At 46.9% G+C, this 25,217-nt stretch overlaps 1 protein-coding gene across 5 annotated transcripts in view; it reads right to left on the reverse strand.

The window, feature by feature from the left end:
• The window catches only part of LOC147122945 (5'-3' DNA helicase ZGRF1-like), a 153,938-nt gene that overhangs the window by 48,457 nt on the left and 80,264 nt on the right, over positions 1-25,217 (reverse strand). For all 5 annotated transcript variants that reach the window (XM_085962226.1, XM_085962225.1, XM_085962229.1 and 2 more), the window contains 3 exons: positions 23,336-23,413; positions 22,764-22,905; positions 17,910-18,037 (listed from right to left, as the gene is read on the reverse strand). In XM_085962226.1, coding sequence (XP_085818352.1) covers positions 17,910-18,037; positions 22,764-22,905; positions 23,336-23,413 — 348 coding nt within the window. The remainder of the gene's footprint in view (positions 1-17,909; positions 18,038-22,763; positions 22,906-23,335; positions 23,414-25,217) is intronic.

The raw sequence follows: 25,217 nt of genomic DNA on the forward strand, positions 1-25,217 counted from the left end.
AATTTGGTTGCAACACTATCTTAGAATTCTCATTACTTTATAAACTTCTCAAGCTTCACCTGTGGAACTTTTGAGGCCATCAGAATCTCTCAATCATGCTACTTCCTTGCTACACACTCAAAGCTTTAAGACTCACATGTGCATTTATTTAACATGAATGGAATGGAATGGAAATCAAGGAACTACTTTCTCAATATGGAAGCATAAATTATAAGCTTTTCACAGAATCTGAAAAATCAGCTTGTCCAATTTTCCCCAGATATAAATACTTTCTCAAATGAAGGAGAAACATCCCTTCTTACTATGTTTCTGCTTTCATTTGTGTCCTCTCCTCTCAGAAAGGGGGTACGGTAGCAGAATGGTTATGTTACTAGACTAGTAATCCAGAGACCTGGACTAATGATCCAGAGATGCAAGTTCAAATCCCAGTTAAATTAAATAAATTTGGAAAAAAAGCTAGTTGTAAACCATGTTGTAAAAACCCATCTGGTTCACTATATGTGAATCCAGACCCACTGAAGTGGCCTAACAAGCTGTTAGGATAAAATTTGGTTTAGGGGATATAATGGGGTAGGCCTCAATATTTAACCGGTATAATATGTCTGAAAGGTACCATTCAGTCTTGTCAGGCAAAGCACTGTGGGACACTTGGCTGTGTTAACCCTATTAGACTAAATGGGGGAGAAATTCGGTATCGCCCCGTTTGGGACGTAAGTATCGGCCTGGCGCAAATTATCGCCACCTACTGATAAATTGGCCTCCTTCGCCCCAGGAGGTGCTTGGAGCGCTAAAACAGGCGCTGCACGACTGTCTTAAGGCGCTAAGCTGGAGGAGTGAGGCGCTACCTCCGAGGGCGGGCGCAGCCAGTTAGCGATTGCACACAGACACGCTGGCGCCGGTCAGGGGGAGGGTCGATCTTGAATTGCAGCCACACCCTGCGCATTGGAGCCCTGAATCTCGGCCTGGACAGACCTGTTGCCACATACTTAAGCCAAGGACCATGGAGAGGGCCAGGGAGCGAGCGCAGCGGTTCAGCGAGGGGGCCTTGGAGGTTCTGGTTGGCGCGGTGGAGCGCAGGCGATCTCTCCTGTACCCGGACAGTGGCAGGAGGCCGCTGCCCAGCGACTATCGAAAAGCTTGGAGGGAGGTGGCTCACAGAGTGACCTCCAGCAGCATGGTGCCTAGGACCCCTGTGCAATGCAGGAAGAAGTTCAATGACCTCACTCGGGTCGTCAGGGTGAGTGCCCTTTTCAGAATCCTCTTCATCCCTGCATGTCGACCTCACTTTATGGCCAGGGTCCTGAAAGCCCCAATGCCCAGCCCTCATCCAACACCTATGGCCCTTTCAGGAAACTCACACGCACATTCAGCACTTTACACACTAAGGGCTATTCCACCATGGGAGGCATTGCAGCCAAGATCAGGGCTGCACACTGTACTCAAGAGCCCATCCTTTCTCTTGCAGGGCAAGCTGGCGCATAACAGGAGGCAGCAGCAATGGACCGGGGGAGGCCGGCCTCACCTTCAGGCCCTCACCGATCTGGAGCAGCGAGTCCAACGGATTATGGCAGGCCGGATGATTGGCCCCATCGCCACTGGAGATGCCGACCCCGTTCTGGACAGCAATGGTAAGGTCATCACCTTCTTGACCTCTTTCCTTCCACTTGTTTCTCACACCAGCATCCTTTGCCACTTTCGAGCCAAATCAGTACATTGCAGCACTCATGCCTCCCTTACTGCCACCCTGTCCTCACGCTAAAGCCACTCTTGTACCTCCCTGCTTTCAGATGCTAATTCGCCAGGTGAGGAGGCGGGCCCTCAAGCTGCCACTGTGAGTGATTCTGAAGGCGACGACGAGGAGGAAGCCGGACCATCAGTGCCACCCTCAGCCGAGGCAGCCCATGACCATAATGGGGACACGTCTTCCCTGGAGGGGAGCAGGGGGGAATGGTCTGAGGAGGGTGAAGCTCCGGGGCCCAGCAGGCTGCAGCAACGCGAGGGGGTTAGGGAAGCTCGGCGGCCTTCTCCCCGGAGGGAGAGTCTGGCCTTGAGTCCTGCTACAGTGAGCGCAGAAGAGGTGCGGCTCCTCGCTGAAATGAGCGCCCAGGCGGAGCACAGGCACACTGAGTTCATGGCTGCAGTGGCAAGGATGCCAGATTCCATTGAGTCACTGGCAAGGAGTGTCCAGGACTTCGGCGCAGCACAGGCAAGGAGTCTCCAGGACTTCGGCGCAGCACAAGCAAGGAGTCTGCAGGACTTCGGCGCAGCACAGGCAAGGATTGTCCAGGACATCGGCGCAGCACAGGCGGCTGCCAGGCAATTGCTTAGTGCTGCAATGCAGTCAGTGGCTGGTCTCATACAGACGCAGATTGAGGCCACATGAGCACTGACTGCTGCCACCCTTGCTGGATCGGGCAGGATTCGCCAGGGGCCTCACTGCGCCGCAGCAGGCCAGCAATCTGTACTTCAGCAGATTGCTCCACGTGCTGCAGTGCTGCCCCGTGGGAGTGCCAGTGTGTCGGCCGAACAGGGAGTTGCTGTCCTCTCTCAGGATGACAGCATTCTTGCTGCCAGTACTGTCACTTCTCCACTGCAGCTGTCACCACCTGTAGCACAGACTGGTGCCGCCCATGCAGAGTTGGAGCAGTCAGCAGCCGTGCCCTCCAGGCCCAGAGCTGGTCCAGGCCGTACCTCAAGGGCATCTGCAGTCTCAGTTTCTGACACTCAGCAGCCTTCCCCCAGCCTTGCTGCAGCCACTGGGGTCCCATCGCGGAGGAGCTGCAGGGTGGGAAGGGGCGAATCTCGCAAGCGAAGCAGATCACCCTCGAAGGGCAAAAAGTAGGAGGTGTGGCAAAATGTTGTTAATTGCTTTATTGAAGGCCGAGGATCGTGGTCATTTTTTGGTTACTGTTTTGTTCATTGTCTCCAGGTTGTGAGAGCCAGTTATGTGACTGACTGCTTTTTTTTGAGTTTCTCTCTATTACTTTGTCATGTGGGAAGGGCACACAGTTTGTTAAATAAAGAAGTGTCTTTATTCAGAATGTGCATGTTTACTCTTTGAACTAATTGTTGCCTTGGCCGGCTTAGGGGTTGCGGCATGGTTCCATTCATGTTCTTTGAATGGCAGAAGCCATTCCCTCAGAGGGGGCCTAGAAGCGACTTGCTATAAGCCGCTGACGGACGGCCCTTGCACTTTGTGCCTCCCTCCCGTCTTGGTGCTGCTGCTCCTCCTCCTCCTCCTCCTCTGCTGGTGCTCCAATGTCTGGTGGCATTAGCTGAGTCCTGAGGATTGCCAGGTTATGCAGCATGCAGCACACAACAACGAAGTGGGAGACTCGCTCAGGTGAGTACTGAAGGGCTCCTCCGGAATGGTCCAGACAGCGGAACCGTTGCTTGAGCACGCCGATTCTGTGCTCAACGATGTTCCTGGTAGCTTGATGGCTCTCATTGTATTGTTCTTCAGCAGGGGTGCTGGGCGAACGGAGCGGGGTCATCAGCCAGGTGCACAGAGGATAGCCCTTGTCCCCGAGAAGCCAGCCTCCTGGGTGAGCCGGGGCCTCGAAAAGGTCTGCCACAGAAGTCTGGCACAGGATGAAGCAGCCGTGGCTGCTGCCTGGAAAGTGGGCATTGACAGCGACTATCAGCTGTCTGTGGTCACAGACCAACTGGACGTTCAACGAATGGAACCCCTTTCGGTTGCGGAAATCCTCGGCATTCTCTTGCGGCACCCGCAAAGCCACATGCGTGCAGTCAATGGCACCCTGGACCATGGGGAAGCCCGCTATTCTTGCAAAGCCCATTGCGCGCTCTTGCTGCTTGTCCGGGGTCATGGGGAAGGAGATGTACTGTCGTCTCCTTTTAAAGAGGGCATTCGTGACTTGACGGATGCAGCAATGCACCGCGAACTGGGAGAGATTGGCAATGTCTCCAGTAGTGGATTGAAAGGAGCCGGTGGCATGGAAGTTGAGAGCCACTGTTACCTTCACTGCCACCGACAGAGGCTGCAGATCTGGCTGAAGCAGGTGGCAGAGCTCAGTGACCACCTCCTTGCTGAATCGCAGCCTCCGAAAACACTGCTCGCTCCTCAGACATATTGATGTATGAGAACTGTTGGCGGAAAACCCTGGGAGCATAAGGTCTCGTGCCGACGCCTGTTGGCCCTCCTCCGTCTGGCCATGATTGGCACTCTCTCTCTGCATCTCTGTGCCCTCTCAATGTAATGGAGAAGCCCAACGTTCCCACCCATTGCAGCCCCCATAGTATGTGGCCACTCAAAGTTATGCCGGTGAAAAAGCAAAGCAACTACAAAGTTCTGGTCAGAAGCCAAAAGTACCTCAGCGAGCGCTGACTCAATGCAGAAATCTCTCTCCCTTTGTCTCTGCAAATCTCTCTCTCTCTCAGAAGGCGTGGTCCAAAAATAGCTACCACAAAGAAGCCAGGAAGAGCCCCCTTTAAATAGCGCCCCCCCCAGCCCCACAGCGACTGGGAACCGTTCCAGTCAACCAGTCGTTGGGAGCGACAGGCGGAAAGGAGGGGGACGCCACTGAATTTCCGGTCCGGGGCGCCCCAAGGGCGTTGCACTCTGAAATGACGTCAGGATCTGCGTGTGCAGCTGAGCGGGCGTTGCGGTTTAGTGCCGCCGCTAAATGTCCGCTCAATTTCGCGAGAGGCGCAGGTATCGCCGCGCCCGGGCGCTAGCTGGCTCGCGCCCCACTTATCGCCCTCTTAAGGCGCTAACGGGTGGCGCAACCAACTGAATTTCTCCCCCAATGAGTTTAGCTGACCAAGGACATAATTACAATCTACTTATAATTACAATCTACTTATAATTACACTGAGTAAATGCTGAGAAGGGGGGGGGGGGCCTGCTCCTGGAAGAGATAAAAGTACAAAGGCACATTGACGCAGTCTCTGCAGATAAGGCCTTGAAGGCTGGTCACCTGGCTACATAATTAAGTTAGCAGAAGGTAGAATGAAGCCCCCCACAGTCCATAAGCTCTTACTGACGTATCCAGAGGTTACTGGAGTTTAAATGGCAGGCCTAATAGTTGATTGATTAACCATGCAAACCAATGAAATATCAATATTCTCATGTACACACCCTCATTAGTAATAAGTGGGCGTTGTCTAATAAAATGTATAACTATGCTGTATTTTCACATTTTCTTTTGAGAACAACGTCTCCAGCTAAGGGTAGCTGAGTTGGTTCTCCCGTGTGCACACATAATAAAACTATTGGTCTGGGTAACACCCGAGTCTGTTAGTTCTGTTTTACCTTCCAGATTTTTCCTCGCTTACAATTTGGTGTCAGAAGTGGAATACCGCCGGACTGCTGATCGATCTTCCACAACGACATACACGGAGGGGTGAGTAGCAATATTCACCCTTAACGTGGAAGTCCGCGAGGCAGGTCGGGGTAGCGGTGGTATAAAGAACAGCGAGTGAAGGAACAACAGGCTTTAGGTGTGGACCAATAGGACGCGTTTTAGGGTATAAAGCCGCGCTTGACGTACTAAGCGGGAACAAACAGACCCAAGGAGTTTAGAAACTCTCGGGAGGGAAAAAGCGCTAAAGGGTTTAGAAACCCAGGGGGAAAGCGCTAGTTAAGTGTCGCCGACGGTCAGGGGAGGGCCGGGGGAGAGAGCTTAAAGGGTGTCTCTCTGGGGATAGGGGACCCCCACGATTTAGAAACCCAAAATACAAAATACCGGGTGACGATCCGGTGGGATTCAAGTTAAAAGGTGTTTAGAGTATAAGTGTTTGTCTGTTTAGAGTATAAGGGGTAGATTTTCCCGAACCTGTCGGGAAGAAGGCGAGACTTCCCCTTTCGGGTTTTTGACCCGCCTACTTCGACATCCGGCCAATCCGCGCGATTTTCCCTTGATTGACCTTGTTGAAGCCCGCCCAGCTGGCTCAGCAGGCCAATTAAGGGCCACCTGGCAACAGGTGACGTCACAGACTGCAATTTCATCCGTCAAGAATTTTTGACAGATGAAATATCAGTGTTTCACAGCTGTTTGAAGCTGTAAAACACTGACAGTCTGAGTTCTACCATGAGTCATTCTGCACAGACTCAGTTAGAACTCTTACCAGCACTCAAAGCTGAAGGCTGTCACTTTTGACAGATCGCAACCGTTCAGCTTTCAGTTCCGGGTGAGTGATGGGCTCCCGATGGCTACAGGAAGAAAGACTGTGAAGGTAAGTACAGGTAAGAAAAAGTTCTTTACACACTTTAGACACACCAAACACTTACTTTTGCACTCATGCACCCATCACTCACCTGAGCACCGACATCGTGACCCCTCCAACTCCTTCAACCCGACGGCCCGCCTGCTCTAACCTGGCGTGGTTTGGAGCCGTCGGGAAACCCACACGACACCCCTCAAAATAGGGATTAGGCTAAAAACTGCCTGTTAACTACCTGTTAGCAGGCAGTTAATTGGCACGAATCCCTTCCCGCCTGGTTTCGGCAGGTCCCAGCCGCCCCTGAAACTTACGTGGGGCAGGGTTTTGGGCGGGATGGTGTCGGGACCCCCAAATTCGGGATTCCCCCCCCCCCCCACATGCCTGAAACCCCGCCTGACGGCTCCACGAAAATCTAGCCCTAAGTGTTTGTCTGTTTAGAGTATAAGTTTGTGTCGTTATTCCGATAAAGTATAATATTGAATCCTTGAGAGTCACGGAGTGATCGACACGGACAAGGGTGGTTGTCTATCTCAAACACCTAGCCTGAGCCTGAATTAAGAGGACGTAGTCCCACGTGACGGCCAGGATCAAGTAGGCGTGGGGAACTACAAACACCACAGGATCGTGATCACGTGACGAGTGAGTGTGTACAGAATAAAGTATAAGATAAGGAACCGATAAAACACGATGCCTAAAAATAAGCGAGGCAAGGAAACCCTCACTGAGGCCGGTGACGATTATGGTCCGGAAGGAAGTTTAGAAAGATATCTGTATGAAGAATACAAAAAGGAAATCCCAGGAATGAGGAAAGTGGGCTGGGATCCAAAAGATGATTCCGGTCGACAGTTTAGGTGGTGGCAAGCGCAGGATAAAAAAAAACACAAAAAAGGACCGCGACAATGATCCTATTGGCTTTCAATTGTCGTCTGAAAGATAGAATTAGGGAAAAATCTGCATGGTAAGCACCTTTAACTAATGAAGGTCTAAGATCTACAACCCCCTTATACCCTGATCTACCCGTATTAGAACAACCAGAAACAAACCAAGAGAAAGCGCTTGACCCAACAGATTTAGGAACAGCTTCTTTCCCAGGGCTGTCATCCTACTGAACTCCACAAATAAACTCTAAAGCCTGCACATCTGCCAATGCACTTTATTATGGTTATGTTTATGTTAATGTATTACAAGCCAAATGTATATTGAATGTTTAAATGTCTTAATCTAAATGTACACTCTCGGGAGCCGCAAGCCTACATTTCGTTGTACTGCACTTGTGCACTAACAATGACAATAAAGTTGATTATGATTATGATTATGATTCATCAGCGCCACCCCCCTATGTTCCACCAATGGCACCACTAAGAACAGAATTTGAAGAGGCACAACCAGCAGACCCAAACGCCAATCTGGCAGTAGCCGCGGTTCCTGCTCGAACCGTGACTACCTATGTGTCTTTCAGCCCCGGCGACAAGTTACAATTGTTAGGTTTGTTGCTTGACTTAAGACCCCGTCAGAGTAACACCGCGTTCTGGCAGAAGATGAGGGAACTCCGCAGTTGTTACGAGTTCCACAATAAGGACGTGGCAAGCCTGGTACGTGCAAAAATGCGGGCCAGTGACTGGGCTGGTTTGGCGGACCAGTGGTCCAATAGAGGGTGGTGCGAGGCCATAAACCCCACCACCGCGGATAGAGAAACGGGATTTAACGGGTTTAAGGCAGAGGTGGACCGACAACTTGGTGATGCCCCTGTTAATTGGGCATTAGTCTATGGGGTCATGCAGGAAAAGGGAGAGTCAGCCCATGGTTATGGGGAACAAAAATGGGCAGCGTTCCAAGCCCACGCAGGCATTGAGAATCCGGAGGTGGGAAACCTCGCCTTCCTGCAAATGTTTAAGGATGGACTGAGTAAGACTCATCAGGATGTATTAAAAACAGGACAAGTAACAATGCAAACGTATGATGCCTTAGTGAGGTGGGCAGTAGGGGTAGATAATCAACAAAAGGCAAAAATCGCCGCTCTAACAGAAGGTGATTATACCGAAATGAGCCCCCTGGATGGGAACTGTTACAATTGTGGACAGAAGGGACACATATCAAAAAATTGTGGGGCACCAAGGCAAGGGCCCCGGGAAACGGGGGCCCGTCATAAGGCTATCCAGTGTAACAATTGTCAGAAACTCGGACACACACAAGAACAGTGTTGGGCTAAGGGAGAAGGACGGGAGGGCCACGGACCACGATCCAGATCAAGACGAGACACGAGGGAGGGTGAGAAGGGAATAGGAGTCTCCAATGAGGGAGGGCTAAGTGAGAAGGAGTGGGATAGCCTTAAGCACCTACTACGGGATCAATGACACAGGCCGGTCCCCGTGGCAAATGGTGATATAGGAACAGACTCTCGGATGTATATTAAAGCAGTGTTAGGGGGCCAGCACTGCAATATGTTGATAGACACCGGAGCGAGTGTTTCCGTCACCGACATCCCATTGCCCACAACTAAATGGGAACTAACAATGCAAGGGTAAGGGGGAGGAGTGGTAAAAGCTCACCGCAGTGAGACCACCATATTAGAAGTGAGGGACATGACGGTCCCGATTGGGTGACTACACGGGGAAATGCAGGAACTACGGGAACTATATTGGGGCTTAATTTGATGCAACAGTTGGGAGCATTGGTAGATACAAAGAAAGAAGTCATTTCATGGACCCACAGGTATCATCCTAGCCGGGGTATACCAAGACCCGGAGCAATGGGAGTGTACGTGGGAGCCCTCACACACGAGTATAAATTGGGATAAGCAGGGTGGATGGGGAGTAATATGCAAGCAATATACGTTGTGGGCCAGGCACAAACAAGAATGCGAGTTAGTCCAAATAGCCCGAGGTTGTGCCTGGACCAGAACACCACCCTGTTCGACAATACCCGATAAAACAAGCAGTAGAAGCTGTTAAAACAATAGTATCAGAATTAGAAAAGCAGGGTATTGTCAGAGGAGCAGTAAGTACCACCAACTCGCCGATGTGGCCAGTTAAGAAACCTGATATTTCCTACAGGCTAACTATAGATTACACTGCGTTGAATGCAGTTACACCCAAACTGCACCCAATAGTAGCCAGTCCAGCTACCATTCTAAACGGATTAAATAGTAAACTAAGAATTTTTACCGTCTTAGACATCGCTAATGGTTTCTGGTCAATACCACTAGCCCCAGAATCACAGGATAAATTTGCTTTTACAGTACAGGGCAAGCAGTACACCTGGACTCGGGTTCCACAGGGATTTCACAACAGCCCAAATATTTTTCACCAAGTAATGGCAGGAGTTTTGGCCCCGCTGGACTTAAGTGCTAGTGGAAGCGTAGTCCTTCAGTATGTAGATGACATTCTGATAGCCTCGGGAACAAATAGGGAACATGTACAGGCCTTAGTACAAGTATTAGATATCATCCAAGCCGCAGGGTTGAAGATAAACCCTAGGAAAGCACAGGTGAGACAATTGGAAGTCCATTACCTAGGCTATGTACTGGCACAAGGCACTAAACGCCTACCAGAAGATAGGAAATTGACTATCTTAAATTTACCCCGTCCACAGCGTGTTAAAGAAGTTCGACAAGTTTTGAGACTATTCAACTACTGCCGTAACTTTATTATGAGCTATTCACGAATAGCAGCTCCAATACAAGATCTGACAAAAGGGGGGAGACCTTCCAGGACACAATTAGGGGAAGGCGAATGGACCCCACAGTGCGAAGAAGCTTTGGTCCAGTTAAAACAAGCCCTCACATCGGCACCCACACTGGGATTGCCAGATATGAGGAAACCTTTTCACGTCCATTGCCACAACCATGAGGAGCATTATACAGCGGTGGGAACACAGGACCACGGAGATAAGCAAAGACCGGTAGCATATTATTCTGCTAAAATAGACCCAGTAGCGGCTGGCTTTAGCCACTGCCTGCAAGCCCTTGACTATTCAGCATGGGCAATCAGAATCAGTGAACCTATTACCATGATGGGGGAAGTAGTACTACATACTCCCCACACCATCGTAGAACTGCTAAATACAGGAAGACTGAAAACTCTCTCGGACGGGAGAAGGGCTAAATGGGAAGCAGTATTACTGCCCAAGGATAAATCCGTAAAAATAGTCAGGGACATTAAGGCCAATCCGGCCGAATGGGTGGTCACTGAGGGAGAAGACCACAGATGTGCGGATACGGAAGAAAATGAAAATGTAGGACGAATTGGGGAAGAACCGATGGGGCAAGTAGATTTAACCCTATATGTAGACGGGTCGAGGAAAGTAACTGATGGAGTAGCACGCACAGGTTGGGCAGTAGTAGATGGGGACGGGACGGTAGTCCGGAAAGGCAAATTGGCAGGACACCTATCCGTACAAGTGGCAGAATTAGTAGCATTAGCAGAGGTACTAAAATATGCAAGGAAACGGGTGAACATCTACACTGATATTCGATACGCATTCGGGGTAGTACATGATTACGCGGGACCCTGGAGCAGAAGGGGTTACATGACCTCTGGAGGATATACCATCCAGAATTAAACAATAGTACGAACGTTAGTAGAAGCCACCGAGGCACCTACTGCAGCCTCCGTAATTAAAATCGAAGCACACCAGAAAATAATATACAGGGAGCAGCAGGGGAATGCCTGGGCGGATGCAGCGGCACGGGCCGCCACAGAACAGGAGGATGAGGAAATACCCCTGTATTATAAAGAAATAAGTCAATGTGACAAATGTCCAATGGCCACCTGCACCCCCATAGATGAGGTTAATTTGTATCAGCTGCACCAAGATACCCCTGAGGAAGAAAAGCAAGGGTGGAGAGCAAAGGGGGGTAAAGAAAGTCATATAGATGGACTGTGGCGAAACCATGGGAAAGTTATCGCCCCCAAATGTATACAGGAGACCCTTTTGCGACTGTACCATGGCATTGATCACGCAAGCCCCAAAACCATGCAGCACATGATAGAATGATGCTGGTGGTGGCAAGGACTGAATAATGCCATCGATAAACATTGCCACGACTGTATGGTGTGTGCGTAGTGTAACCGAGGGGGAAACATTAAAATAAAAATGCGCCATCAACCACGGCCAAAGGGACCATGGGAGAATCTGCAAATTGATTTTACGGGACCATTGACTCAATCACAAGGGAAGAAGTATTGCCTTGTAATCATTGATCAGTTTACTAGGTGGGTGGAAGCCTTTGCTACCCAAGATTGTTCCACAGGGACAGTAGCGCGGATTCTGGCAGAAGAGGTCATACCTAGATGGGGGATACCCTTACAAATAGATTCCGACCAAGGAACGCACTTCACAGGCAAAATACTGAAGGATATATGTAAACTAATGGGAATTAAACAAAAATTCCACATACCTTATCGTCCGCAAAGTTCAGGCATGGTGGAACGCATGAACCGCACACTAAAGCATGCTCTGATTAAAGCAATCCAAGAAACAGGGAAAGGATGGGCAGCCGTACTTCCCTTTATCTTAATGAAGCTAAGAGCTACCCCGAACCGCACAATGGGGTTAACCCCATACGAGCTCATGACTGGGAGAACTATGCAGCTCCCAGCTGTCGTAATTACAGGAGGAACGGATGTAGGACCTGTCAGGGAGAAAATCTGAAACTACGTTAAACAGTTATGTGAACACCTGCACGATTTAAAAGGCGAAGTACGAGATCGGCAGATTATTAAAGATCTCGAGGGAGAAACCCGACAAGCCCAGATTAAGTTACCAGAGATAGGGGGTAGGGTTATGGTTAAAATACCATCCAAACCTGGGTTGGCGCCCCGGTGGACAGGGCCACATCAAGTGGTAATGCTAAGTGATACCTGTGCATGTGTGGACACTAAGCAGGGACCGCGATGGAAACATTGGTCCCAAATGAAGCCGCATGCTGCCACCAATAAGGACGGTCCCTTTGTTTCCGCCTATAGGTGTTGCGCCTACTGAAGTAACCCAGGAAACAGGGACACCTTGTTGCAATCTACATTGTAAACAACAAAATGGGCAGAATATGGGCACTCCTCCTCCTGGGAGGTTTATGTGCTGGAGCCATAGCAAAGAATCCAGCGGAAACCAGGAGATGCGAGTTCCCCGCACATTCGGTTAACGGTAGTGGTACCACAGGGTGTGTATGTATAGTCACTCACCCTAAGTGTGTGAATAATTCCTCCGAAGTTATTATGGGAGCGTAACTCAGATCGAGCAACACTTATATGCGGGACACGGGAAAACAACAAAGTATGCAAACAATTGACGTACCAAGACGTGGGGAGCCACTGGGCTAACTATCAGGGGTGTCATTGCCGAATGACTATCCGACCTTTAAAACAATGTCCCCTGGTGTACCCACAACCCTCACCTCCAGAAGGGGTATATGGATTATTGTGCGGGTTCTGGATACAATCAGGAGGCCAGTGCTCCGACCAGAGTACCATAATCACCCAAGAAAGGCAAGACCAGAATATAACTATGTTGTTCGGGGATGCGACGCGCAACATGTGTTAGTACAACCGTGGGGGGAAGCCTCACCTGCGTGGGGGAAGGGAAGTCAACGTGTACCCAGACGTACACAATACGACCACCCCCAACAACCCCTATGCCAATCAAGCCTATAATTACCTCACCGACTGCCTTTCGACCCCTGGCCTGCCCAACGCAAACACCGGGCCCTACCAGTGGATTGGTTATAACCCTCACTGAAAATGTATTGTATGATAATGTGCAACATGAGCTTGTACCGGTAGTGCTAGATACGGCCTTACCTACGTGGTGTTCTAAGAAAACTCAACAATTATATCAACACATCCTAACTCAAGTGTTAAAACAAGGCGCGACATGGAATGGTGGTGGGCATAGTAAAAGAAACAAACAAATATGGAGACGTAAAAGGTCTGTGAAAAATGACGCAGCAACTGCCTTTAATATGGGTACCTCAGTTGTTAATACTATTGATTTGGCGACACTAGATCAGAAGGTTAGAGACTTAGGGCCAGATTTTCAGTGTGCCGTGAGGCGGGCTTTTAGGCATACGGGGGGCAAAAATCCCGAATTCGGGGGTCCCGACACCATCCCGCCCAAAACCCACCTCCACGTAAGTTTCAAGGGAGGCGGGTACCCGCCCCGCACTGGGACCCGCCGACCCGAGGCGGGAAGGGATTAGTGCCAATTAACTGCCTGTTAACAGGTAGTTAACAGGCAGTTTTTAGCCTAATCCCTATTTTGAGGGGTGTCGTGTGGGATTCCCGACGGCTCCAAACCACGCCAGGCTAGAGCAGGCGGGCTGTCGGGTTGAAGGACTTGGAGGGGTCGAGATGTCGGTGTTCAGGTGAGTGATGGGTGCATGAGTGCAAAGGTAAGTGTGTTTGGTGTGTCTAAAGTGTGTAAAGAAGTTTAAATTACCTGTACTTACCTTAACAGCCTTTCGTCCTCTAGGTGTCGGGAGTCCATCACTCAGCCGGCACTGAAAGCTGAATGGCTGCGATCTGTCAAAAGTGACAGCCTTCAGCTTTCAGTGCCGGTGTGAGTTCTAACTGAGTCTGCGTAGAAGGACTCATGTTAGAAGTCAGACTGTCAGTGTTTGACAGCTTCAAGCAGCTGTGAAACACTGATATTTCATCTGTCAAAAACTCTTGACAGATAAAATTTCAGTCTGTGACGTCACCTGTTGCCGGGTGGCCCATAATTGGCCTGCTGAGCCTGCTGGGCGGGCTCAACAAGGTCAATCAAGGGAAAATCGCGTCGATTGGCCGGATGTCGATGCAGGCGGGACTAAAACCCGAAAGTTGTAGTCCTGCCTCCTTCCCGACTGCTGAATGAAAATCCAGCCCTTCCCTCGCATTAAAGCTGTATTACAAAAAACAAATGAGAATACGGATAAGGAATTATCTGAGGATCAAACGTTGACCATACATTTGCAAAAGATAGCTACGGTGCTAGAAACACATGCCCAAACCATTAATAAAGGAAGAATACAATGCATCTCAGCAGGCGGCTGCTAATGACATATGTAGCACATATGGTAACTGGATTGTGGAACAGACCAGAGAAAACCTGGCCCAGATACAGGCAGGGGAAGTACCCTTATGGATAACAAATCAACAATTAAGGGTGAACCTGACCGGTGGGCACAAGGAGGACGGTACCTCTAAACGAATGTTGGCAGGCAGGAGCTTGACGGATTGCCAGTTAAGAGCAATGGTTCGGGTGTACCCCACACAAGTCGAGTGTAAACCTGACGGCGGAGGGCTCCTAGGATTGGTATTGGTAATACCGGAAATAGCACCCGAAGCCCAAGGACGAGAGATGTACCGGATCCAGAATATTGGGGCAATGAAGGACGGAATGCACATATCCCATCACAATATGTTACCATATGCTGTAAAGATTAAAGGAAATTTGGCTGGAACGAAATTGGAGGGATGTGTTACTGGACACGTTATCATCGTATGTCCACATAGTATTGGGCACAGTCCAGAAGCACAGTGTGGGTTTAACAATACTGGTACCAATCAGGATATTAACTGTACCATGGAGGCCCTAGAGGCGGATTTAAAAACCACTCAAGTGGCATATGCCGGAAAGGGTGAATATTGTGTTACAACTAATTTAAAAATGTTTAAATATGCCAATCTAACTTGTGATATTCCAAGCCCAGGGTTCTGCTTCATTCCTGAAATCCCAGTACGGATTGGACATGAGGAATTGGTGGAGATACACTAGTATAACCTCACCACTGTACAAGTTTCTGACTATATCAAGAAAGACTTGAAGGACTATCAGAACACATTTGGGTATCCGATACCTCCATTGCCTGAACACTTGAAAGTATTGCGAATGGAGATACGCCTCTCCCAGAAGGTTTATTATAACCTACAACAGAACAATAAGAACATTAAGCATGACATTGACCAAATTAAAGTCACCATTTGGTGGGATGACCTCTGGAGTTGGGGACTAAATATACAGATCCATCCTTGGATTAGATTAATCTCACATGTATTAGTAGTAGTGCAATTTGTTGTAATGTGCTTCCTAATTTTCATGGCCTGTAATAAATGTCGTGGGCAGAGGATGAAAAGATTGGCAAAGGCAGTAAAACAGAGCCTGGGTGAGAATGTCCCCAGTGTCTCTTTGATCCCAACAAAGAACACGTCTGAGTGGTACCGGGAGGAGTAACTACCGGGGTATGGTGCATATAAAAGGGGAGACAATCATAGTTTGATAGGACTATCAGGTGTTCTGCCTCTCTTCCACCCGGACTGGTGGCCACCACGAAGGGAACCTGGTTAGATGAGGTACAGCATCTTGCATATGTAAGTATCCAGGGGATGCCTGGGTGCTTGCAAAAGGGCAACACTAAGTGGGGCATACCTATGGGCAACCATGGGTGACGGATAAGGGTTGGCTACCTTGGGCTTAGCCAAGGGCCAAAAGGGGGGATTGTTAGGATAAAATTTGGTTTAGGGGATATAAAGGGGTAGGCCTCAATATTTAACCGGTATAATATGTCTGAAAGGTACCATTCAGACTTGTCAGGCTGGAAAACAAATGCAAAGCACAGTGCGATACTTGGCTGTGTTAACCCTTTTAGACTAAATGGGTTTAGCTGACCAAGGACATAATTACAATCTACTTATAATTACAATCTACTTATAATTACACTGAGTAAATGCTGAGGGGGGGGGGGCGGGGGGCTGCTCCTGGAAGAGATAAAAGTACAAAGGCACATTGACGAAGTCTCTGCAGATAAGGCCGTGAAGGCTGGTCACCTGGCTACATAATTAAGTTAGCAGAAGGTAGAATGAAGCCCCCTACAGTCCATAAGCTCTTACCGACGTATCCAGAGGTTACTGGAGTTCAAAGAGCAGGCTTAATAGTTGATTGATTAACCATGTAAACCAATGAAATATCAATATTCTCATGTACACGCCCTCATTAGTAATAAGTGGCCGTTGTCTAATAAAATGTATACCTATGCTGTATTTTCACATTTTCTTTTGAGAACGACGTCTCCAGCTAAGGGTAGCTGAGATAGTTCTCCCGTGTGCACACATAATAAAACTATTGGTCTGGGTAACACCTGAGTCTGTTAGTCCTGTTTTACCTTCCAGATTTTTCCTCGCTTACACGAGCCACTCAGTTGTATCAAACCACTACAACAAACAAGAATAAGAATAACACCAGACAGACCACCCGGCATATATCACCGTTCCTTCATCGTCGCTGGGTCAAAATCCTGGAACTCCCTACCTAACAGCACTGTGGGAGTACCTTCACCACACGGACTGCAGCGGTTCAAGAAGGTGACTCACCACCACCTTCTCAAGGGCAATTAGTGATGGGCAATTAATGCTGGCCTTGCCAGCGATGCCCACATCCCATGGATGAATAAAAGAAAATACTGCCCATTACTAGGGTACAGTTTCTCTTATCTCTTTCAGCTGGTCCCTGGTCTTTATGTGTACCCATCATCCATGCTCATTACCTACTTTGGCTCCCAGTCCAGCAACACCTTGATTTTAAAGTTCCCATCCTTGTTTTCAAATCCCACCATGGCCTCGCCCCTCTCTATTTCTGTAATTTCCTCCAGTCTTACACCATCCAAGATCTCTGCATTTCTCCAATTCCAGCCTCTTGGCATCCCTGATTTTCATTGGTCCATCCTTGGCGGCCGTGCTATCAGCTGCCTGGGCCCTAAGCTCTGGAATTCCCTCCCTGAACCTTTCCGCCAATGTTCCCTCTGAGCTGCGAACGTGTGCGGTCGCGCAGTAATCTGCAAAATCCCACGCAGGCCGCTCACAAGCTTTTACATTGGAAATACCGCGCATGCGCAGAAATTTAAAGGGACTGCACATTGTAAGAAACAGGCTGCATAGAACATAGTGCAGCCTACAGGGAACATTGCTTTCTGCCTCTCTCTCCTCCCTTAATACGCTCCTTAAAACCTACCTCTCTGAGCAAGCTTTCGGTCACCTGTCTTAATATCTCCTTATGTGGCTCATTTTTTGTTTGATAACGCTTTTGTGAAGTACCTTGGGACGTTTTGCTACGTTAAAGGTGCTGTATAACTGCAAGTAGTTGTTCTATGTTAAGTTGGCACACTGTTCAATTGTGGTGAACGTCATAACCTAGCCCAATCTTGTCACACACACACACACTCACTAGCAGAGTTCATTGGATACCCTAACTCATTCTAGCCCTCTCTAGGCCAAGTTCAGTGAGCCCAATTATTGCCTCCTTACTGCTATCTGGCCTGAGATCAGCCAACTCAACACAGACCAGGATAAAACCTGTGACTTCTTAAGTTGTACGGTTAAGTGCCACAGGAAACAGTGTGCTTATCTGATGGGTGAATTTTTCTGGCTACATTTAATAATGATTAATTCATTAAGTTCTCTTTAGGTCCCACCCTCCAGGACATAAGCTGCTCAAATATGTCTACGTTTCTAATGATTTTTTTCTAAAAAGTTCCCCATTTCGGATCTACAAAAACAGGAACAACATCTGTGAACTACTAAGTAACAAAACACACATCTGCTGCAATGGGGTTTTCTTCCTTTTGTTGGATGTAACAATTTGTGTTGATCTCTGTGACTTAACACCGGTGTATCAGATAGGCAAACAGCACTTCCATTTGTGAAGAGAGATGTGGCAAACAAAACAATGAGCTTGCCATAGATCAGCGGTACCTTGCAATAGGAAGAAGAGACGTTGGTTCTGTGATTTGACTGCACTCATCCAGCAACACCAATGGAAAGCTCAGGTTGTTCATACACTGGAAAGGACATGCAGCACAAGTGGCTCCCACCACGCACACCTACACAAAGACAGAAAGCAATAAAGAGAAACAAACACAGGGATCCACGTATAGATTTTGCTGTTATGAGCCACTGAAATAAGTAATACAGTCCCCACCACTTGCACTGTCCCCATTTATTCTAGACAGCTGCCTATGTCGGGCACCAACCATTTGCGATTACCACAGGCACCGCAATTACGAAGGCGCCAATTAAACTGTATTAAGCGGAAAGTTCAAGCGGCTGTTTGGGGTCACTTTCCCTCAGTCTGTTTTAATGTATTTGAATTGTCCTCTTATTAAGTATTAATTTCTGAAAGACATTCACAAGTGCTTGCAGCGGCAGTTCAGGAACTTTGAAATTAACATGGGCAGGGCAGTTTCATTTTTACTATTTAAAGTGGTTCTGCTGAGTGGAATTAAGAATATAAGAATTAGGAGCAGGAGTAGGCCCTTCGAGCCTGCTCCACCATTCAACAAGATCATGGCTGATCTTCAACCTCAACTCCACTTTCCCACCCAATCCCCATATCCCTTGATTCCCCTAGAGTCCAAAAATCTATCTCAGCCTTGGAATATACTCAATGACTCAGCATCCACAGCCCTTTGGGGTAGAGAATTCCAAAGATTTGCAACCCCGAGTGAAGAAATTCCTCTTCATCTCAGTCTTAAATGACCGACCCCTTATCCTGAGACTATGCCCCCTAGTTCTAGACTCTAATTTTATATGTTTCAATGAGATCATCTCTCATTCTTCTAAACTCCAGAGAGTATAGGCCCAATCTTCTCAATCTCTCATCATAGGACAACCCTCTCATCCCAGGGATCCATCTAGTGAACCTACGTTGCACCACCTCTATGGCAAGTATGTCCTTCCTTAGATAAGGAGACCAAAACTGTGCACAGTACTCCAGGTGTGGTCTCACCAAAGCCCTGTACAATTATAGTAAGACTTCCCTACTCTTGTACTCCAACACCCTTGCAATAAAGGCCAATATTTTGCCTTCCTAATTGCTTGCTGTACCTGCATGCTAACTTTCTGACCGTGTAATCTGTAATGGTGTAAAAACTATGCGGCATGGAGATACATTAGTATGAGAAAGCAACTCAATCTTTTCTGTTTAGGGCATTTAGAGGACATTATTAGGGACTCTGATGGATTTACCATCCACTGCATATAGTGGACAAATTGCATTAGCACAAACGCGGCCACTAAATTTGGTGGAGACTGCATATTAATATTGTCACTTTAACTTAAGTGCATTCTGTTGTGTGAATTTGTGAATGAAAGTAGCAATTTTTCACAAATGTACATTTTTAACCTGTGTCATAAAATACATAAATACTTTGTACAAATCTAAACCAATTTCATAAGATGTATTTTATAAACTGGTGCTGTGAATGTTTAAAAGGGAAATGGAAACTGAGTGCATTGGTTTCCTTATGGCCTAGTGTGTAAAGGCACTGACTGGTGCAGCACCAAGCTATAAAGACCAGAGGGTTTGGCGAAAAGTTACCAATCTGAAACGTTAACCCTACTTTCCTCTCTCCACAGATTCTGCTTGACCTACTAGGTATTTCTAGCATTTTCTGTTTTTATTTCAGGTTTCCAGCATCTGCAGTATTTTGCTTTTTGTCACGGGTTTAGTTCCTGGTCTATATTGGGTTAGCTGATCTCAGAGACATCAGCAGGAGGACACTACATTTGCCTTCAATGCCTCTGGGCTAGGATGACAAAAATTAGCCAGGATTGTCGCTCCTGATCACTATCCAGTTACCCATGCTGGAAAATGAATGTGTATGGATGTAGGGAGAGGGCAGGTTTGGGTTCAGCTGTGAAACGCTCTATGTTAGAACAGCCTGCTAAAACTTACTGTCTAGGCAGAAGAACTGACACCTGAGCAAAGTACTAGGGCTGGATTTTCATTCAGCAGTCGGGAAGGAAGTGGGACTACAACTTTCGGGTTTTAGTCCCGCCTCCATCGACGTCCGGCCAATCGACGCGATTTTCCCTTGATTGACCTTGTTGAGCCCGCACAGCAGGCTCAGCAGGCCAATTAAGGGCCACCCGGCAACAGGTGACGTCACAGACTGAAATTTTATCTGTCAAGAGTTTTTGACAGATGAAATATCAGTGTTTCACAGCTGTTTGAAGCTGTGAAACACTGACAGTCTTACTTCTAACCTGAGTCCTTCTACGCAGACTCAGTTAGAACTGTCACCAGCACTGAAAGCTGAAGGCTGTCACTTTTGACAGATCGCAGCCATTCGGCTTTCAGTGCCGGCTGAGTGATGGACTCCCGACACCTAGAGGAAGAAAGGCTGTTAAGGTAAGTACAGGTAATTTAAAACTTCTTTACACACTTTAGACACACCAAACACACTTACCTTTGCACTCATGCACCCATCACTCACCTGAACACCGACATCTCGACCCCTCCAAGTCCTTCAACCCGACGGCCCGCCTGCTCTAACCTGGCGTGGTTTGGAGCCGCCGGGAATCCCACACGACACCCCTCAAAATAGGGATTAGGCTAAAAACTGCCTATTAACTACCTGTTAACAGGCAGTTAATTGGCACTAATCCCTTCCCACCTCGGGTCGGCAGGTCCCAGTGCGGGGCGGGTACCCGCCTCCTCTGAAACTTACGTGGAGGCGGGTTTTGGGCGGGATGGTGTCGGGACCCCCGAATTTGGGATTTTTGCCCCCGCACGCCTAAAAGCCCGCCTCACGGCACACTGAAAATCTGACCCCTAGAGTTCTTATGAAGCTACATTAGTCAGCAAAATTAGCAGAGATCTGAACAGCCAAATAACTTTTTCCCCTGTCATTTATCCCTTAGTTCAAATACCAACAATTACTCAAATCATTTCAATGGTCATTCCTTCGCTATTATTTGTTTTCCATCATACTATATAACACAAATAGTTACAGCCAACAGTTCACTCATTTTTGCTTTAGGGAACGCAGCTTAAAAATATTTGGAATCCAAACATAATCACAGTGGATACAAATCCAAATTAAGCTTGCCTACATAAAAAAGTATTAACTATACACTATATTTTATTTTGCTAAGATTACAAAAAAGTAACTGTGCCATCCTTGGCTCAGTGGTAGCTGTCTCACCTGAGTCAGAAGATCATGGGGTTCAAGTCCTACTCCAGGACTTGAACACACAATCCAGGCTACAATTCAGTGCAGTACCGCACTGTTGGATGTACCGTCTTTCAGATGAGACATTAAACCTAGGCCCTATCTTCCCTCTCAGGTAGACATAAAATATTCCATGGCAGTTTTCAAAAAGAGCAGGAGAGTTCTCCAGTGTCCTGGCCAACATTTATCCCTCAAGCAACATCACTAAAACAGATTATCTAGCCATTTATCTCATTGCTGTTTGAGGGGCCTTGCTGTGCTGCCCTACATTATCATAAAATTACTTAATTGACCTTGAAGTGCTTTGGGATGTCCTGAGGTTGTGAGAGGCACAGTATAAATGCAATTGTTTCTTTCTTTCATCTAACACCAAAATAAGACTTAAAATAATTACTTGTGAAAACTCAGAGTGATCTCTGAGTAAGAAACATAGGAACCTAGGAACAGGGGTAGGCCATTTAGCCCCTTGAGCCTGTTCTGCCATTCAATGAGATCATGGCTAATCTGCAACTTAACTCCATATACCTGCCTTTGGCCCATATCCTTTAATACCTTTGGTTAACAAAAATATATCAATCTCAGATTTAAAATTAACAATTGATCTAGCATCAATTGCCGTTTGCGGAAGAGAGTTCCAAACTTCTACCACTCTTTGTGTGTAGAAGTGTTTCGTAATTTCACTCCTGAAAGGTCTGGCTCTAATTTTTAGACTATGCCTCCTAGTCCTAGACTCCCCAGCCAGCAGAAATAGTCTCTCTCTCTTCCCTCAATATCTTGAAAACTTCAATCAAATCACCCCTTAACCTTCTAAATTCCAGGGAATATAACCCTAGTTTGTGTAATCTCTCCTCGTAACTTAACCCCTGGAGTCCGGGTATCATTCTGGTAAACCTACGCTGCACTCCCCCCAAGGCCAATATATCCTTCCTACGGTGTGGTGCCCAAAACTGCTCACAGTACCCCAAGTGTGGTCTAACCAAGGCTTTGTATAGCTGCAGCATAACTTCTATCCCCTTCTATTCTACTGCTCTAGACATAAAGGCCAGCCTTTTTGATTATTTTCTGTACCTGTTCATGACATTATAATGATTTACCAAAAGGACCCCCAAGTCTCTTTGGATGTCCACTGTTTTGAGCTTTTCACCATTTAGGAAGTACTCTGTTCTATCCTTTTTAGGTCCAAAGCGAATGACCTCACATTTGCCGCCAATGAAATCCATTTGCCACAGTTTTGCCCATTCGCTTAATTTATTAATAACTCTTTGTAATTTTATGCTTTCATCTACACTGCTTACAGTGCCGCCTATCTTTGTGTCATCAAAGGAATAAGAACTTATCCTTGATGATACTACCTATATAATTACCCCCTGCTTTAAGCGACAGTCAGTGTCAAAGAAAAAGTAACTTCAAGTTTGGTGTTTTGTGAAAATGTCTTAATATAGTGTATCAGCAAAATAATCCACAAAACCAGGTTACATAGACGTCTACTTTAGCCTGGGTTTAGGAAACAAACGCCGTTCCGCATTTATTAAGGCCTGCACCGCTGAAAGAATTTTATTTCAATAAAGACTATGTGCTAAGATCTAATTCTCACCTCCTTGAGCACAGCTCTGTTCCTGCCCAGCTTGTGTTGCTCGATACTCTTTCTCACGTGCATCTTTTCTACTAGCGTCAGATCATCTTTGAGGAGAGCCTGCAGCTCTCGCAGTTCTTCACTGTCACTACCTGCATGCAAACTAATAAAACATAAATATTTATGATTCCCATAAAATTAAACCTCTTCTGCCTATAATAACAAAGATTTCCCAATATCAACCCCAACTGAACAGAGATTGGTCAGTTCCCACAGAGAGGGAAAGAAAACTGAAAGCTTACCCAATCCAAACACCGCCCCCCCCCGCCAAATGTGGCTGGCTGGGCTGTGGCATGCCACACTGAGGAATATCCCGGCCAATATCACCTACGGTAGCTGGAAATTATTCAACATGCTGTATATTTATTTATTACTACACTCATTCAGATTACTACCAGGAGCACAATGCTACCAGTTGACAGAACTGATATTAATCTGTGGTCATTGTAATCTATTCCAGACCCACAGCATAAAGATTCTACTGTAATACACTTTCATTCAGGACAAAAATAAGTTATAGAAATTTTACTTACCTGTATGGTAAGATGGGTTTGGCGATCTTCCGAATGCTTCCAACTCTGATAAATCTATCGAATCCTAGTTCCAGAAGCCTAATTAAAATAAACAAACCACGTCAATTTATTTTGCAACATAAAACTAATATATTTGGTTAAACGAGTAATAAAGTTTGTTTTGTACATTGTTCTGCAATTTGTTTGAAGGGAACAGCACACCACCATTCAAGGGAATGCAAAACCTCATCCCTGCAATTATTTTCAGTGACCTTGCAAAAACTGAACACATTTTATGGACTAAAAACAAAATTGCACTGTTGTATGTACATGTATCTGGGATCAGTGTGTTTGCTCCCCACTAATGTTCCCGCTAAGGCTTTTCAATGGAAGAAACCGCACATGCGTGGAAATGTGAATGGGCCGCTCAGCCAGTTAAAGGGACTGCTCCCCACCTGCAAGTAGGTTTGCCTTCGTTTCTGCACTGAAAAAAATTAGAGGTAAAGAACTCAACTTTCAAGCATGAGTCATACTAAAACAGTTATCAAGCACAATGTTTTCCTTTTTGTAAAATAAAGCTTTAAAACTGCAAGTGGCAATGACATTAACTGAGAAAATGAGATGGCCCCGAGTTACTACGCCTAATAGTGAGAGCGCGAAGAGCAGAATGACTCCATCGAAAGGGCGTGTGATTCTTCTGGATTCTCATGGAAAAAGGCGGCGCCAATAATACAATGCTATGGAACCACTGATAGGGACATTCGGGAAATTTCCTGATTTCCCATCTGTCCAGTCCACCGTGATGTACTCCCAGTAGAAATCAGATCTCCGGAGCCCAAGAGATAGAAAATATGCAGCCTGAGATGCAGTCCATAAATGGCCTTATTTAATACATTGAACTCCCAAAGCAGAGCTGAAAATAAAGAGAAATTATTGGCAATTTTTTTAATCTATCAAATGTCGTGTATTTGCATATAACCCACGATTGAGGCATCCTGCTGGCTTTAGATGTGGAGACTGAATTAACTGTATTTGTAGCCTAAAGCAGGCCAAGGAAGTAACTAATTGTAAACTTCATTCCTGTATAGTAGCTAAAGGTTGATGATCAGAATAACTGAATAATCAGCTGTATGAGCTAGGAGTTATACCAAGGATAATAATATCTAGCTGCTGCCATATCCTCAGATCAACAGGAAGGTTGCATGAACAGTATGCTCAATAAATATATTCTCTCTGATCAAACAATACATATTTTGCCCACAGGTCGGTAAGTAAAAGGAAGTAACAACAGAAGAGTCATCATATGGGCCAGGTGAGCTGTGAAAGGAGTCAGCAACAGATGCTGAGAAGATGACTGAATGCCTCAGGAACATCCTCAAAACACTTCACATGGCACTGTTTGTTGTCTCTCATATCAAGCTGTTAACTGCGTACTAAAAACACATCAGGAGTATAGGATTCCAGGTTTTGAGAAGTTCTTAATTTTTTTTGTTGTCAAGTATTTATTTCTATCCTTTCCAGAACCATATTGGTAAACTATTATAGAATCTTTGAGTTCTTTTCAAAGTTGCATTGCCAAGTCTACTCCATCACATCACTCCTCACATCCACTTACCTTGCAAGTGCACCCATCGTTCTCTTTCTATGCACTTGCTCACATCCCCATCGCCACTCACCCTGATCCTTATGAAATTTGATGCCTCTCCCTGATGATCACCCTCACCAAATGCACTCCATCCATCGGGTGAACACGTGCCATTACAGTCACTCATTGGTCTGTTCTTTCCCTTGTTGCAGAAGAGAGCGCAAAACACTAGGGAGAGGGAGGGAGGAAACCGGAGGTGGTCCTCCACAGATTTCACAAATTAACAACTGCAGAGGAGGAGGCGTTGGAGATCAATGG

This window comes from Somniosus microcephalus, chromosome 2 (assembly GCF_052327205.1).
Source record: "Somniosus microcephalus isolate GS21.2 chromosome 2, FLI_Smic_1.0, whole genome shotgun sequence".
Taxonomy (NCBI): Eukaryota; Metazoa; Chordata; class Chondrichthyes; order Squaliformes; family Somniosidae; genus Somniosus; species Somniosus microcephalus.